A 12741-nucleotide genomic window follows, 5' to 3' on the forward strand; every position below is an offset into this window, starting at 1 on the left:
TTGGCATAACGATTGGATTCTTCAGGTATGAGACCTACAATTTCCATGTTGAGTAGGCGGGCAAAGAGATTGAAGGGCTCCTCATCCACAAGCTCGGCATGGGTCACTCGCAGTGGCTGAAACTCAGTTTCTACTATCGGTCCCTAATACTTAGTAGTTCGCCTCCAGTCGGGGGAGTTTCGAGATGCTTTTTTCGGTCTCGGGGGTGCTGCTTCTTGGAGAGTTCCTCCACATTCGTCGTCATCAGCCGTGTGAACTTCAACCTCACCCGAAACATCATTCGGTAGAGAGGCTACAACGGCGATATCACTGTCACCCTCCTCCTCATCCGTGAGAATATCGTCCGCGTTCAGGGGGAAGGGGGGGGGGTAGCAGCACAACATCAGCAGCTTGTGAGAATAATCGGAGAGAACCATTTCCACCGCTTCCTCCAGCGTGAGAAACTTTTTTCAAGGCATCTGGGAGAAAAAAGCGGTGTTGAAGCCGACAACACTTACCCGCAGTACGGCTGCTCCCACAACCCCCTTCGCGCCAACGTTCCCAATTGGGAACATGCAGACATTTCTCCTCATATATACGTTATCCATGCAAACAGCTACTTCATTTCGTGTGTCGTAATAATAAACACATTCAAAAAGAAAATACAATAATTCGATTCTGACCAGTCCATTAAAAGCTTACCTTTTCCGCCGAGTTTATTCGTGTGGCGCAGCGCAGCGTTCACTTGAAAACTCCCATGAAGTTGTCACCAATTAACATGAAGTAGAAACCAAAAAGGAATTTTCTTCGCTTCTGAATAAACGTTTAAGGTTTTTTAAAGATGTTGTTAGCAAATATTAGCACTTTTTTTTATACTTCAGTAACTATAGCTTCCGAAATTGACGACGTGTTGTGTTCCCAAATGGGAACATTGGCGCCTAATGGGTTAAGTGATCACGAACAGACATCGGCGGTGCCAATAATAGCTACTCTACATCAGCTCATTCTTTATACTAATTTATAGAACTGTTCAACTCTCCATAGATCCTTGCCCAACTAGAAAACCCGAAGATTTGACTAGAATTATATCGGAAAATATTTCAATTAAATAAAAATTACATGTAAGAAATTGTTTGTAAACTTACGTTAATCCAAAGAAAGTATTCACACCTATTGTTATAGGGTATTTTTTGCGTATTTGTGTTTTATATATTTGCTTCTTTGTCTGATTGATTGACTGCTTGTTGTTTGTTTGTATACCTACAGCGGCCAAATTTAGGCTTTACCGTAGTTGGTTGCTAAAACGTAGGGAATAATACGGAGGAAGAAAACATTCATAATAGAAAGCGATTAAAGCGACCAACTTATGATTTGAAATACTGAGGTTTTCTAATATCGGGGGTCGACTCTATTAACAAATTACCGAGGTTTCTCCCTAAGTCCGCACATGGTTAGCTTGACCTGAGATCTGAAACAAGAAACGTGCAACTCACGCATTGATCTGCAAACGGGAAACACATTTGCTGGAAACTTCTTAACCTGTCAGAAAGAATTTCTCTGCAAGGTTAGGTCTTAGAATTCTGTGGTCTGGATTGCACTCAAGAGCATCCATGTAGTGCCAGAACTGGTGAATGGTGAATGAACGCTCATTATGAACGACGGAGTTAGGGTCCTTGTGGAGCGCACAAAGTAGACCCAAAATACCACAGTAATACCTGCACCTGATTAAGCTCAGCGCGAAAAGGAAGTTTTGTTCGAGCATGTTCCCGTAAATCAACTCCTTTTACTGTTTTTGTGCATATAGTTGGATGCTTGGCCCAGCCGTTGTCAATGCTTTCTACAACCCAAGCGGAAATGAAATGGGTAAGAAAGTGCACGTCTTCTACGGAAATTTATCGCCCAGAATACTCGTTAGGAGTAGTTTACGTCATTTATGCTAGCACGGATGCAAATTTTGGATAAGTTGAGTACGAACAGTGCGTCGAAACGAGAACTTGGAAAGTCCGACAATTTTGGCTTTCGTCAATTTGTTACAACAGTTTGTGTTATCTGTGCGCCTACGGAGCGCTATTTATTTGATACATGCACAGGAGATTGTTACCTGGTACCTGCCAACACAGATATATAAATCCGATTGAGCGGCATTTTTAGGTCCCTGTATTTTTCCTGAGAACTTTTGTTGTCTTTGCTGCCAAAAATAATAATTTCAAACTTTTTTTTTTCAGAGTACCCCGCAGGAATCCTTCAGGGTGTTTTCTACCAGTACGATGTGCCCCGGTAAGCCTAAAACAAGGATGCTGGCGTATTTAAAGTAATTTGCACGCGTTTTTGCACGCACAGCACGACCTTATGGTATTCGATAATTTCCAGTTGCAAAGCACCAATGTTGTGAAAAAGGAATAAGAGTCTGTAGCTTTTTGTGCGATTTAAACATTGAATATTTTGGGTGCAAAATTCTATTTTTGTCGAACTACTCAACGACGGTGATTAATGCTGCGATGACTAATAGAACCAATTCTTATACGCAGGGGTTAAATGGGCACGATTTTTGCTTCAGTCGTGATATCGGAAAGGCTGTTGATCTCAAAACTTTCCCTCGGAACCCAGCTGCTGGTTACAAGTAGCAAAAAATGGCGTCGTTTGCCCTATGATTGCATTAGATCCGCTGTGGCTATCTCTTGTTTACCCTGATTATAGGAGAGCGCCTCTTCAGCACAGAGCACGTTTAATCGCCGTCCAACGCTAATTGTCAGCTTCTATACGTCGGCCTGTTTAAGTTGCCTGTAGAATATATTTCAGACCATCAAAAGGTACAGTCCAGTAATCTTTTCGCTCACAGAGCAATAAAGATGACGATAAGAGTTTGGTAATACAAAGGACTTTCGCTACATGCAGCCTTAAAGGGACCCCGAAAAGCTTTGTGAAGGTGGCAATCAAATGCATTCTGGTGGTAGAACACATAACGGGGGATTTTTGAGCCAAGTGCGAGCCCCATACGTTGTACAGGTAATTTGTAAACAATTTTTGAAGATCGCCTTTCTCAGCCGATGAGCGCGACGCCGCAGCGAGCCGACCGCGGCTGACGCAACGGCGACCGCGGGTGACGCAACGGCAATCGCTGCTGACGCAACGGCGAAGGCGCCCCCTGATTCGCCCAATCGCCGGCAAGGTCGGCCGCCGCCGGCGTCACTGCCATTGGCTTCCGGCTGCTCTTCCTCCTTCCTGCGCGATCCCGAGGCAAAGGCGGGTCCGCAGTGATTGACGCGAGCCTAGGCGCAGGAATGTAGCTAGCTGCTTTGAAGGAGGCAGAGAGGGAGGAGGAGTCGATCGGCAAGTGGGGAGAGGTGCATTTAATTGCTTCTGGCGCAGCTAATACTGAATGTAGATCAATAATTCCAACGGCATTGCATCGCTATATTGTTGCTATGTGACAATACAGGCCTTTTGTAACTTTTACAGAAGGCTTTTCTGGGTCCCTTTAAGGGACCGGGAGTTAATTTGTTTGTTAGGAGTTTGTTTACAAAGAGAATAGGTTCAACATTGTGCGGCGCGAAATCTAGGTAATGATGAAGTGTATGAAAAGTCCTAGAATAACGGGGGAACTGCGATTTAGAGGCCGGCCAGAAACGGCTATATGTTGGGTTGTGCTAGCTCTCGCACCCGTTTTTTTTTTAATGGCGCCACCCGCATTCGACAGCCTTCGCACAGACAATTCACCCTTCCCTTTCTACCGCTGACGCCTGCATTTGGCGCCGACTTCAAACCAACACTTATTACAATCACCTCCATCTCCACCACATATCCCCTACTAACTACCCACTCGACTGCCCCCAATGCGATGAGCCTAACACCACAGCTCATCTCGTCTGGACGTGCCCCACCAACCCTCCACCAGCCAGATCCCCTACCCTTGAGCAGTGGGAGTGCGCGTTGCAGAGCTGCCAGCTCGAAGACCAGGAGGCCCTGATCTCTCGGGCGAAGATGGCAGCCGCGGCACGCGGCCTACCGGAATAGGATGGCCGCCCACAGCTCCTAACTCTTTTTCTCCCCTACCCCGTCCCTGCTTTTCAATAAACGTTTTCTCTCTCTCTCTCTCTCTCTCTCTCTCTCTCTCTCTCTCTCTCTCTCTCTCTCTCTCTCTCTCTCTCTCTCTCTCTCTCTCTCTCTCTCTCTCTCTCTCTCTCTCTCTCTCTCTCTCTCTCTCTCTCTCTCTCTCTCTCTCTCTCTCGCTGGAAGAAATCCATCTGCATTTGGGCTGCGGATTCCGCCTGTCCAGGCGTCACCCGAGGATAAAAGTCAGCAATTCCCTATATGCTCTAACAAGGGCTGTGAGGCTTCCTCCTAACCGCACACAACTGCACGCAGACCGCACATGCAAGCATGAGATGCGGGTGCATATTTCGCAGTGTTCAAGCAAACAGAAAACAGCCGCCGTTACACCTTATCCTTGCGCATACACTTCCGAATGCCCTTTATTCTTCAATTCACAGCGCAAACAAGACAAGGACGTTGGGGAGAGCGAGATACACAAGCGGTGACTTACAACAAATGTTTATTGAATTGGCTTCCGGTATATCAGTAGATTCAAGAATGTGGAAGACCAACTCGACCAAACATCAACGATAACCACCTACACCACTTTGCTAAAGTAGATTACGGGCAGCCTACCACCATCGACAAGTTCATAAAGTCCCCAAATAGTCACATGACACTTCACACACCGTGAATTAACTTTGGCGCCCAGAATTACCTTAAATACATTTAGAAAGCGCGTATTGAATGAAGTTAGAAACAGGATGCTATGAGCGATGTCAAAACGATCGCAGCGCCAGCATCTAGGGTTGGGTGATTATTAGAAAAATGTGAATATTCCATGGAATATCTTATTATTCGAATTCGCTTCGACTCGAGTTGAAGCATTCGAAAATTTGGAATTATTCGGCGTCACCGAATGCGTTAGCACGAACTTCGAAACGTCGGCACGGACGGCAAGTGGCCTAAGCTTAGCGTCACGCAGCCAGCCAGTATCGTGTAGATTCTGTCAGTCCTATCGCCATCGTTAACACGTTTTGCTCAAAGGCGGGAGATAGGAGCCAATCCAATCCATTCAGCACAAACCCCGCAACTCACCAAAATGTTACGTGGCGACAGAAGGAATGAGGCGAACCATGGAGAATGACGACGCGATCTATATACAGTATTAGATGACCTATTTACATCATTTACAAGGCAGCTGTTGCAGAGCGTTCTCTCAGGCTGCACGCCCCACACACAGCTCTTCTTCGTCGTTCTTCATCGGGCCCACAGCCGCGAATACCCTATTGCGTCCTTCTTCGTCTCCTCGTTAGAATATTTCCAACATGGCGTCAACATCATTTGGCGCGTCGGAAGATGATTCGCGCTCGACGTTCACAGGTCCCATATGAAAATACTACTCCAAGCTTCCCGGTGGCGGCAGAGCACGGTGCGAATCCTGCCAGTCCGTTTTGAAGACCCAGACCGGAACGACTACAAGGCTAGTGACCCATCTGAAGCGGCACCCTTGCAAGCACAAGGCTTACTTCGCCGAACGCCAGCGTAATGTAATGATCACCTCAAAACGGAGCGCGGCAAAGCAAAGCTTGTCGCTGGTTTCGGTTGCATCGATTTTCAAGGCAAAGCTCCACCCGAAGTCCCTAAGAGCGAATGAGACGACACGAAAAATCACCAGTTTCATTGCCCGCTTCCTTAAGCAGTACACTGTGGTCAAAGCTAAACGTTTCGTAGATATGATCAATTACGGAATGCCCGAGTAGGTAATCCACTCTAGAAATAAGCTTTCGAGGCCGATTATTTCAGAATTTTATGCGACGAGGGTGAACGAGTTGAATAAGGTCACGCGGGAAATTTTATCCAGGGGACTCGAGTGCTATACGCTTAAAACGGACGCGTCGACGTCGCGAGCGGGCGACAGCTGCGTGAGCGTGAGTGTTCACATGCTGGATCGTAACTTCGTGCAGCATACGTTTGCCTTGGCATGCAAAGCAATGCCAGAATGTCACACGGCCGACAATATCCTGGGCCTTCTTTAAGTGGTCGCAAAACAGTGGGACCTTCCAGAAGACATCCCTGCCTTTGTTGTCACGGACAATGGAAGAAACCTTTTTCGACTGTCGCCAGGTCACCGTGGGAGGGACTGCAGTGTTTTGGACGCACACGGCAACTGTGCATTAGTCATGCAAGAAAGGAAGTCTCAAGTTTTGCTCTTTTCTGTGTGAAATCAAAATCTATCATGGGACACTACATGAAATGCGCGCAAGCACGAAGCAGGTTCCTCGAAATACAGAATGACATGAACATGCACAATACAGCGAGCAAGCAATGTTTTCAAGGCTGCTAAAGATTTGGGCTTCTATTTCTGCAGAGCTGTCGGAGTAGGACTCGGTGTAACATGAGAGCACATAGGAGTGAAAGCTGATCAATGTCGCGGTCAGAGTGCTTCAGCCCTTAGAGCGGGCTACTGCAGCTATTCAGGCTACTGAAGCTAGAGCAGGCTACTGCACTATGCAGCTCTTGCACAAGTTATTCCACTCCTGCACTCCACATGTGTGATCTTTGAGGAGTACGTGTCTGAAGCACAAGAAACCGCACCTTTCGCTTCCAGTCTCTCGCGCCGTCTTTCGGCACGATTCCGCGACATCAAGATGGGCATTGCCATACTGATTGACAAACACTTCAAGAGTATCTGCTACACCACGGAAGCTGAAAAGAAGTAGGCAAAAAGCTTGATCGTCTCTACTGTGAAAAAGATTTCGCCATCCCTGTAGGAACAGGACCAAGGACGTGCTGTCATGCCAGGATCAACAATGGGAACGACAAGCACTTTGTGGACTGTTTTTTTTAGATTAAGCTCCACTGCATGTCAAGAAACTGACAATGGATATGCCGCTAGGCACGCGGCCGACTACCTGAGTGCACCACTGCTGCCTCGAGCTGAGAACCCATTGGACTGGTGGAAAGGTCATGGGAGCCAGTTGTACCCGGCCGTGGCTAAAGTAGCCCGAAAGTGCCTCTCCATTCCAGCCACTCAGACAAGAAGTGAGAGACTTATCTCAACTGCAGGCAGTGTAGTCAGCAAAAACGGGAGCTGCTTCTCACAGAGCATGGCGAACAGCTTGTTTTCCTTCATGAGAACCTGCAACTGTGCTGTAAGCTGTTGAAACGAGATGTGCAACATTTGCAGTGCTCTTATTATTTCATAACGTGAACATTTTATGACACCTGCCCCGACTGTTCACAAAATAATGTGCATGAACACAGCTCAGACTCGTGAAACTGATTGTATGAGTATCAGTTACTGTAAGCACGTGGATTTTTACGATGGATGATTATATTTTTCCATGGTACGTGAGAAAAAATAGTAATGATATTCGAACTATTCGTTTTATTCGAGAAAACTCCCTATTCGCGTCGAATTCAATTCAAGCCAAAATTATACAATTCTTTCAAGCCTGCCAGCATCCCCTGTGGTTGGCCTCGAGGCCAATGTTTTAGTATGGATCTCTCTATAATGAACCCAGGATAGATGCTGCCTTGACGGCGCTGCATTTGTTCACCTATCTGTGGTTTCAAGTTCGTTTTTAGTTTCGTTTACGTGGTGGTGGAAAAATTTGAGTTGGGATTAAGAAGAATATTTTTATATTGCCTCATTCAAAACCACTCAACTGCGAGGTACTCGTTTCCCTGAAGCAGTTGTTCCGATTAACCGAATTGCCTCTGTCAAGATTCTGGTGCGCTTTAGCGTATTCGTAGATCCCCGAAAGAAATATAATGAAAGAAACCTGCTGCGGTGCTCGTTTGTGCAGGTCTATTAACATGGGAGCCATCGGAAGCGTCGCTGGACACGAGCTTACGCATGGCTTTGACGACGAAGGTAAAAAATTCACTCATTACTTACTACTCGGGTAGTGCAATTTCTCTGCAAATATTATTGTCCTCAATATGCTCTATCTGCACGCTAATACGGTTGCATACAATCATTAGAAGATCATTTTCTTTAAAGGATGATTTTAAAAAAAGACGCCTGAATTGTGCATTCTAGATACTTTTTTCAGTAAACGACACAATCGTATGTTGACCCTTGTTTTTTTTTGTCCTTCAAGGAAGTCAGTATGATGCAAAAGGTCGGCTACGGCAGTGGTGGAGCTACGGTAGTCGACAAAAATACCGGGAAAAATCTCAGTGCTTTGTGGAGCAATATGGAAGCATTTATGACCAGGAAGCCGGAATGAAGGTAAAGTGACCAGTTGCTTGATCCTATGAAGTAAACATTAAAACGTTAGCGAACCGAAGAAATGAAATATGTCGCAGCGATGCTTGCTAGAACCGCCAGAAGACAGGGACACGAGAGATGACCCTTACACAGAACGAGCGCAAGACATCATCTCGTCCTCTCTTGCATCCCCGTCTTGTCGCGCTTTTTAGCGATATTGATCTCGTTAAATGAGCCTGTTCCAGAATATCATCCCCTAAGTGAAAAGTGAGGTTTCCTGCACGTCCTTTTCACTTTATTTTGACTTTTCACTATTTATCTTTAACCGACCCAAAGCATTCTTCGAAGGTGTTCTCAAGGCTCAGAAAACATGACGATGTCCCCGCAAATTTCAAATGGCTTACATGTCAGTAAACGTTACTCGTCTCTTTCACTTATCGCAATCAAGCTTTATAAATGTCCATTTCACACAGGCTATGAACCATTTTGGCGAGATGATATCTCCTAATCTGGGACTTTTTCTAATAAGCTTTTCGTTCTTTTTAGGAAAGGCTATTGTGCCCGTGCATGCTAATATAAGTCATCCCACATCCCCATGTTAATTTCTATCAGTATTTTCATAACTACTCAAAGCTTCAGTCACTGAAGAAGTGTCTACTGAATCAAACCCCTTTTCTTATTCTAAAAATATCATGTAAATTGGTTTATTATTGGTACGTGAATGGGATAAATTGTTGAGTAACATTCCTTAAAGCAGGCTTCTTCTCTCTCAATGTAGGTTACGTCTAGCAAAACGTCTTCCTGAGGAATTTGGTTCGTCATTTCAGTTAAAGATACCGCCATTCCCTTCACTGGAACGAGGACTCGTTGAGATCCTTTATAGTCAGGATAATCCAGATTATGGGAAAAACTATGTGGAAGCCAACGTGTCCGTGTAATATTGGGGAACCTCTTTGATCCATCCATGTACACTTTATGAAACACCTTGTTGCTCTATTTCGGCACTTTTTTATTACGTATTGAAACAGTAATAGTGATGCTTTTCAATTTACCACAGCTCAACGGGAAAAATACACTTGGAGAAAACATAGCTGACAATGGGGGCCTCCAGCTGCCTTCAGGGTAAGACCTCCCCTTCTTCAAAGCGACCTTTGGTGCTACGTCTTCGTTCGCCGTTTTGTAGAAAAAATATCAACTTGCTTCATTCATCTAGTAATTAGGAACACCGCAAAATGCGCATTCCATCCTAGCTGGTGGAAGCATCTCCGATCTACCAGCCTGGCAACCAATATTCAATAAGGATCGTGGAGCTGGGGTCTTTATACACTACGCCTATTCAATGAAAATGACATCATCCGGAAAGGCAAACGATTGTCCATGTGCAAGTCTGACTCCATAAAAAATCTCACACATTCAGAACTTCAGGTACAGGTTAGTTCTAATATACATGTAACCGCAAACACAATTCAATGTTAATCGAGTTACCCTTGACGGATCGCGGAGAATTTGTTAGCATCGCACCTGTCTTGTACGCGCACTTCAGGGTGTGCTCGACGTGCACGCTTTGTGCGGGCATCCTAAGGCCGCATCCCAGCACCTCTCGCACGCCTCAATCGAGCCGCATCTGTGAAGTACGGTAAACATGCTTGGCATTCCTCCCGTCTTGATCACCCCGTTTCTTGCTTTAGGTGTCACTCGTTTCGATGCTCAACAGTCTCGTCATTCCGCCCCATCATTTTTATTCCCTTTCTGTTTTCCGACCCCTCGCTGCGCACGCCATTTTACAACGTGCACAAGATGTGGGGGAAGGCCTCGTCGAGACGCTGCGCGACGGCCGCTTCCGCCATCCTACGACTTGACGTCCACCTAAAGATGAGCTCGGCAGTGATGCCAACGCAGCGCCACCACATCCAGTGCCGCCACCCGCTCGACTGACGTCACCCTTTTCCGCAAGTGCTCTGTCGTGCTCTGTTCTTCTGTCACTCTCTCCTCGCAGATCGACTGCACCAATTTTTTCCCGACGTGCCTCATCTCTTGCCCACGCAACAGAATGAACGGCATGTATAAATGGAAGCGCCAGGCGTCGTTAAAACGTAAAGGCAAAACTCAACTGCCACGAAACAAAACTCACACTTACATTGAAAACTGTCCTCACGTGTGCTTTGTTCGACAGGCGTATAAAAACATCATAAAAGATGAATGCGATGGGAAGGACACCCGATTGAAAGGACTGGAGGAGTTGTCCGGAGAAAAGCTGTTTTTTATATCCAACGGTATGGTGAGTATTCTGCCTTACATATCCAAACCATCCCAAGCTGAGTGAGTTCGCAGCTTGCATCAGCTCGCATAAAGCATGTTTCTAAATCGCGAGACGGAAGTGTCTAATTAAAACTTTGTTGAATCCGAAACGAATAATGATTTCTGCACAGTACAAAACCCTTTCCTTGCGTGCAGTCTGTTCGCGTTTGATTAAAATGGGAGGATGAAATTTTAACATGTGTCACGAAGCTAGGGTGGGTAAAACGTACTGATATGCCATCTTTTCTTGTAGGTATGGTGCAGTTTAGTGCGTCCAGAGACGAAGAAGTTCGCAATTCAGTACGACCCCCACAGCCCCAAGGAGTACAGGTATGATGAGGGTTACATCACTTTTCAAAGTAAAAAGAAATCTGGAAATGTACGTGGTGCTTTTGTAGCTAAACAAACCCGAAAAAAAATTAGTAGCCACAAAAATTTTCTTTTCATGCTAAAACAAATTATCACGTCACGGTAGCTCGTAAATTAGTATCTAGTTAATTGGGAAATGTCATTCCGCGCAACCGCTTCACCAAGTCCTCGTTTTCATCTAGAGGAGGAATTAAACTCAAGATGCATGCAAATTGCAGGCGACAAGCGGTGTACGCCATGATAACAAAATTGTCATGAAATAAGAAAAGTATCCTAATTGCTGAAATTAACACGCCGGGCCTCTACCTTTGCCCATTTCATGTCTTGCTCTATACTTTCACTCAAGATATCATATCTCAGGCAGCACTAAGTTTGGGGAGTTATTGCGGGCATGTTTTCAGGGAAATTGTTTTGAGAAGCAATAAAATGAGAACGCCAAAACGTGAAATAATAATTTTGTTTGTGTGTTACGTCGGGTCGCCGCAGGCAGAAACTATTGCATTTTTAAGAAACCACCGCCCACGTACTATCCTTTGGACTGAAGATTTTGCGCATTATCAAATGACAGAACCCGAACAGTGATATTTGTCTCGATGTTCCAGCTGCTGTTACATTTCCTCGTTTTTGGTTTCATTTTTCAGAGTCAATATGCCCATGAGAAACATGGCTGAGTTCTCAAAAGTGTTTAACTGCCCAACCAATTCCCGAATGAATCCGGATAGGAACAAAACGTGCGCTTTATGGTAACTTCACTTGAAAAAACAATAGCGACGGCTGATGGCACCCTGCAAAGGAGTTTTCACCATTTGCCATGACTCCGCTCCTTGCAGATAAAGGAAACGTGATGAATCACTGCACATAACTTAAGAACAGAAGTATTTTTCCACCGTCAGATTGAAACAAGTCTTTTTAACCAAATAAATTGTTTCTAACCAGATAACTGTCTGGCTTAATTGGCTGATTTCATCACGGGGTCCAACCTACATCGTAGCACGGGCCTGACAACGTGCGTGACAGCAGACGTAATTCATCTGGTGACGTCGGCTGTTTCAGCTTCCATGACTGTCCATTCTAATTACCAGAGCATACACCTCAAAAGCCGCAGCTCACGCCTCGCCCTAACAGGAACTGTGGTGATATCTTTCACGTCCCGTACCCAGTGTTGTGCGTTCCCACATCCAAGACTTTCTGTACTTTATAAATTGCATGCTCGGTCCTTCTGGTGGCGTGAGGTATGGTGGCGGGGAGCAAACTCGAACAGTCGCTTCTCCGAGTGGGAGATAAGAGGACGGGTGAGGGAGGACGAGAGAGTGCAGATTGGCGTGTTCCCTGGACAGACGGTCAGGGCAGTTTTGGTAAAAGCGAAGGAAAAGATGCGGCAGAACATACCGGGGCCAAAACCTTGTGGTTCTAGCGGAAGACCTATGACGTTCTGCAGGGAAGGGGTGCTGGAGTGCGGAAGCTACTAGGAAAGGGGGTAAGGAAGCTTCGGACGCTGTGCCCAAATGTGCAGGTCGCCGTGAGTGCAGTACCCGAGATCATTGGGCGAGGGGTTCATGTGGAAAGGGAAGTTCTCGCGGTAAACTGAGACACACGGCAACGGAGCAAGGCGCTGAATTTCACAGCCGTCGAAATCAACACTGATGTCCGCCAGGTAAGCTGTAAATGGGCGTTCCAGCGTGACGGAGTTCCCACCAGCGGGCAGGTGGGAGAAGCCATCGGGCAACGACCCGCGGCGCAAGCAGTGCCTTTTTTAGAGGGCCCAGAGGCCTTAGGGGTACAGCTAGCTAGGCTGTACCGACCTAGGTTAGCTAGGTTGGTACAGGCGGGTGCAGGCACACGGA

The 12741-nt window shown here is 46.1% G+C and overlaps 1 protein-coding gene across 1 annotated transcript in view; it reads left to right on the top strand.

The window, feature by feature from the left end:
* The window catches only part of LOC144161746 (neprilysin-1-like), a 51838-nt gene extending 40001 nt beyond the window's left edge, over positions 1 to 11837 (top strand). The window contains exons 13-21 of the mRNA XM_077692351.1: positions 1784 to 1842; positions 2205 to 2256; positions 7824 to 7891; positions 8121 to 8251; positions 9288 to 9352; positions 9774 to 9861; positions 10404 to 10508; positions 10782 to 10858; positions 11539 to 11837. Of these exons, the coding sequence (XP_077548477.1) occupies positions 1784 to 1842; positions 2205 to 2256; positions 7824 to 7891; positions 8121 to 8251; positions 9288 to 9352; positions 9774 to 9861; positions 10404 to 10508; positions 10782 to 10858; positions 11539 to 11644 (751 nt within the window). The 3' untranslated portion in view covers positions 11645 to 11837. The remainder of the gene's footprint in view (positions 1 to 1783; positions 1843 to 2204; positions 2257 to 7823; positions 7892 to 8120; positions 8252 to 9287; positions 9353 to 9773; positions 9862 to 10403; positions 10509 to 10781; positions 10859 to 11538) is intronic.
* Positions 11838 to 12741: the final 904 nt, after the last annotated feature.

The sequence above is a fragment of the Haemaphysalis longicornis genome, unplaced genomic scaffold (genome assembly GCF_048455015.1).
Source record: "Haemaphysalis longicornis isolate Haplotype H1 unplaced genomic scaffold, Haemaphysalis longicornis Haplotype H1 scaffold_12, whole genome shotgun sequence".
In the NCBI taxonomy this organism is placed as follows: domain Eukaryota; kingdom Metazoa; phylum Arthropoda; class Arachnida; order Ixodida; family Ixodidae; genus Haemaphysalis; species Haemaphysalis longicornis.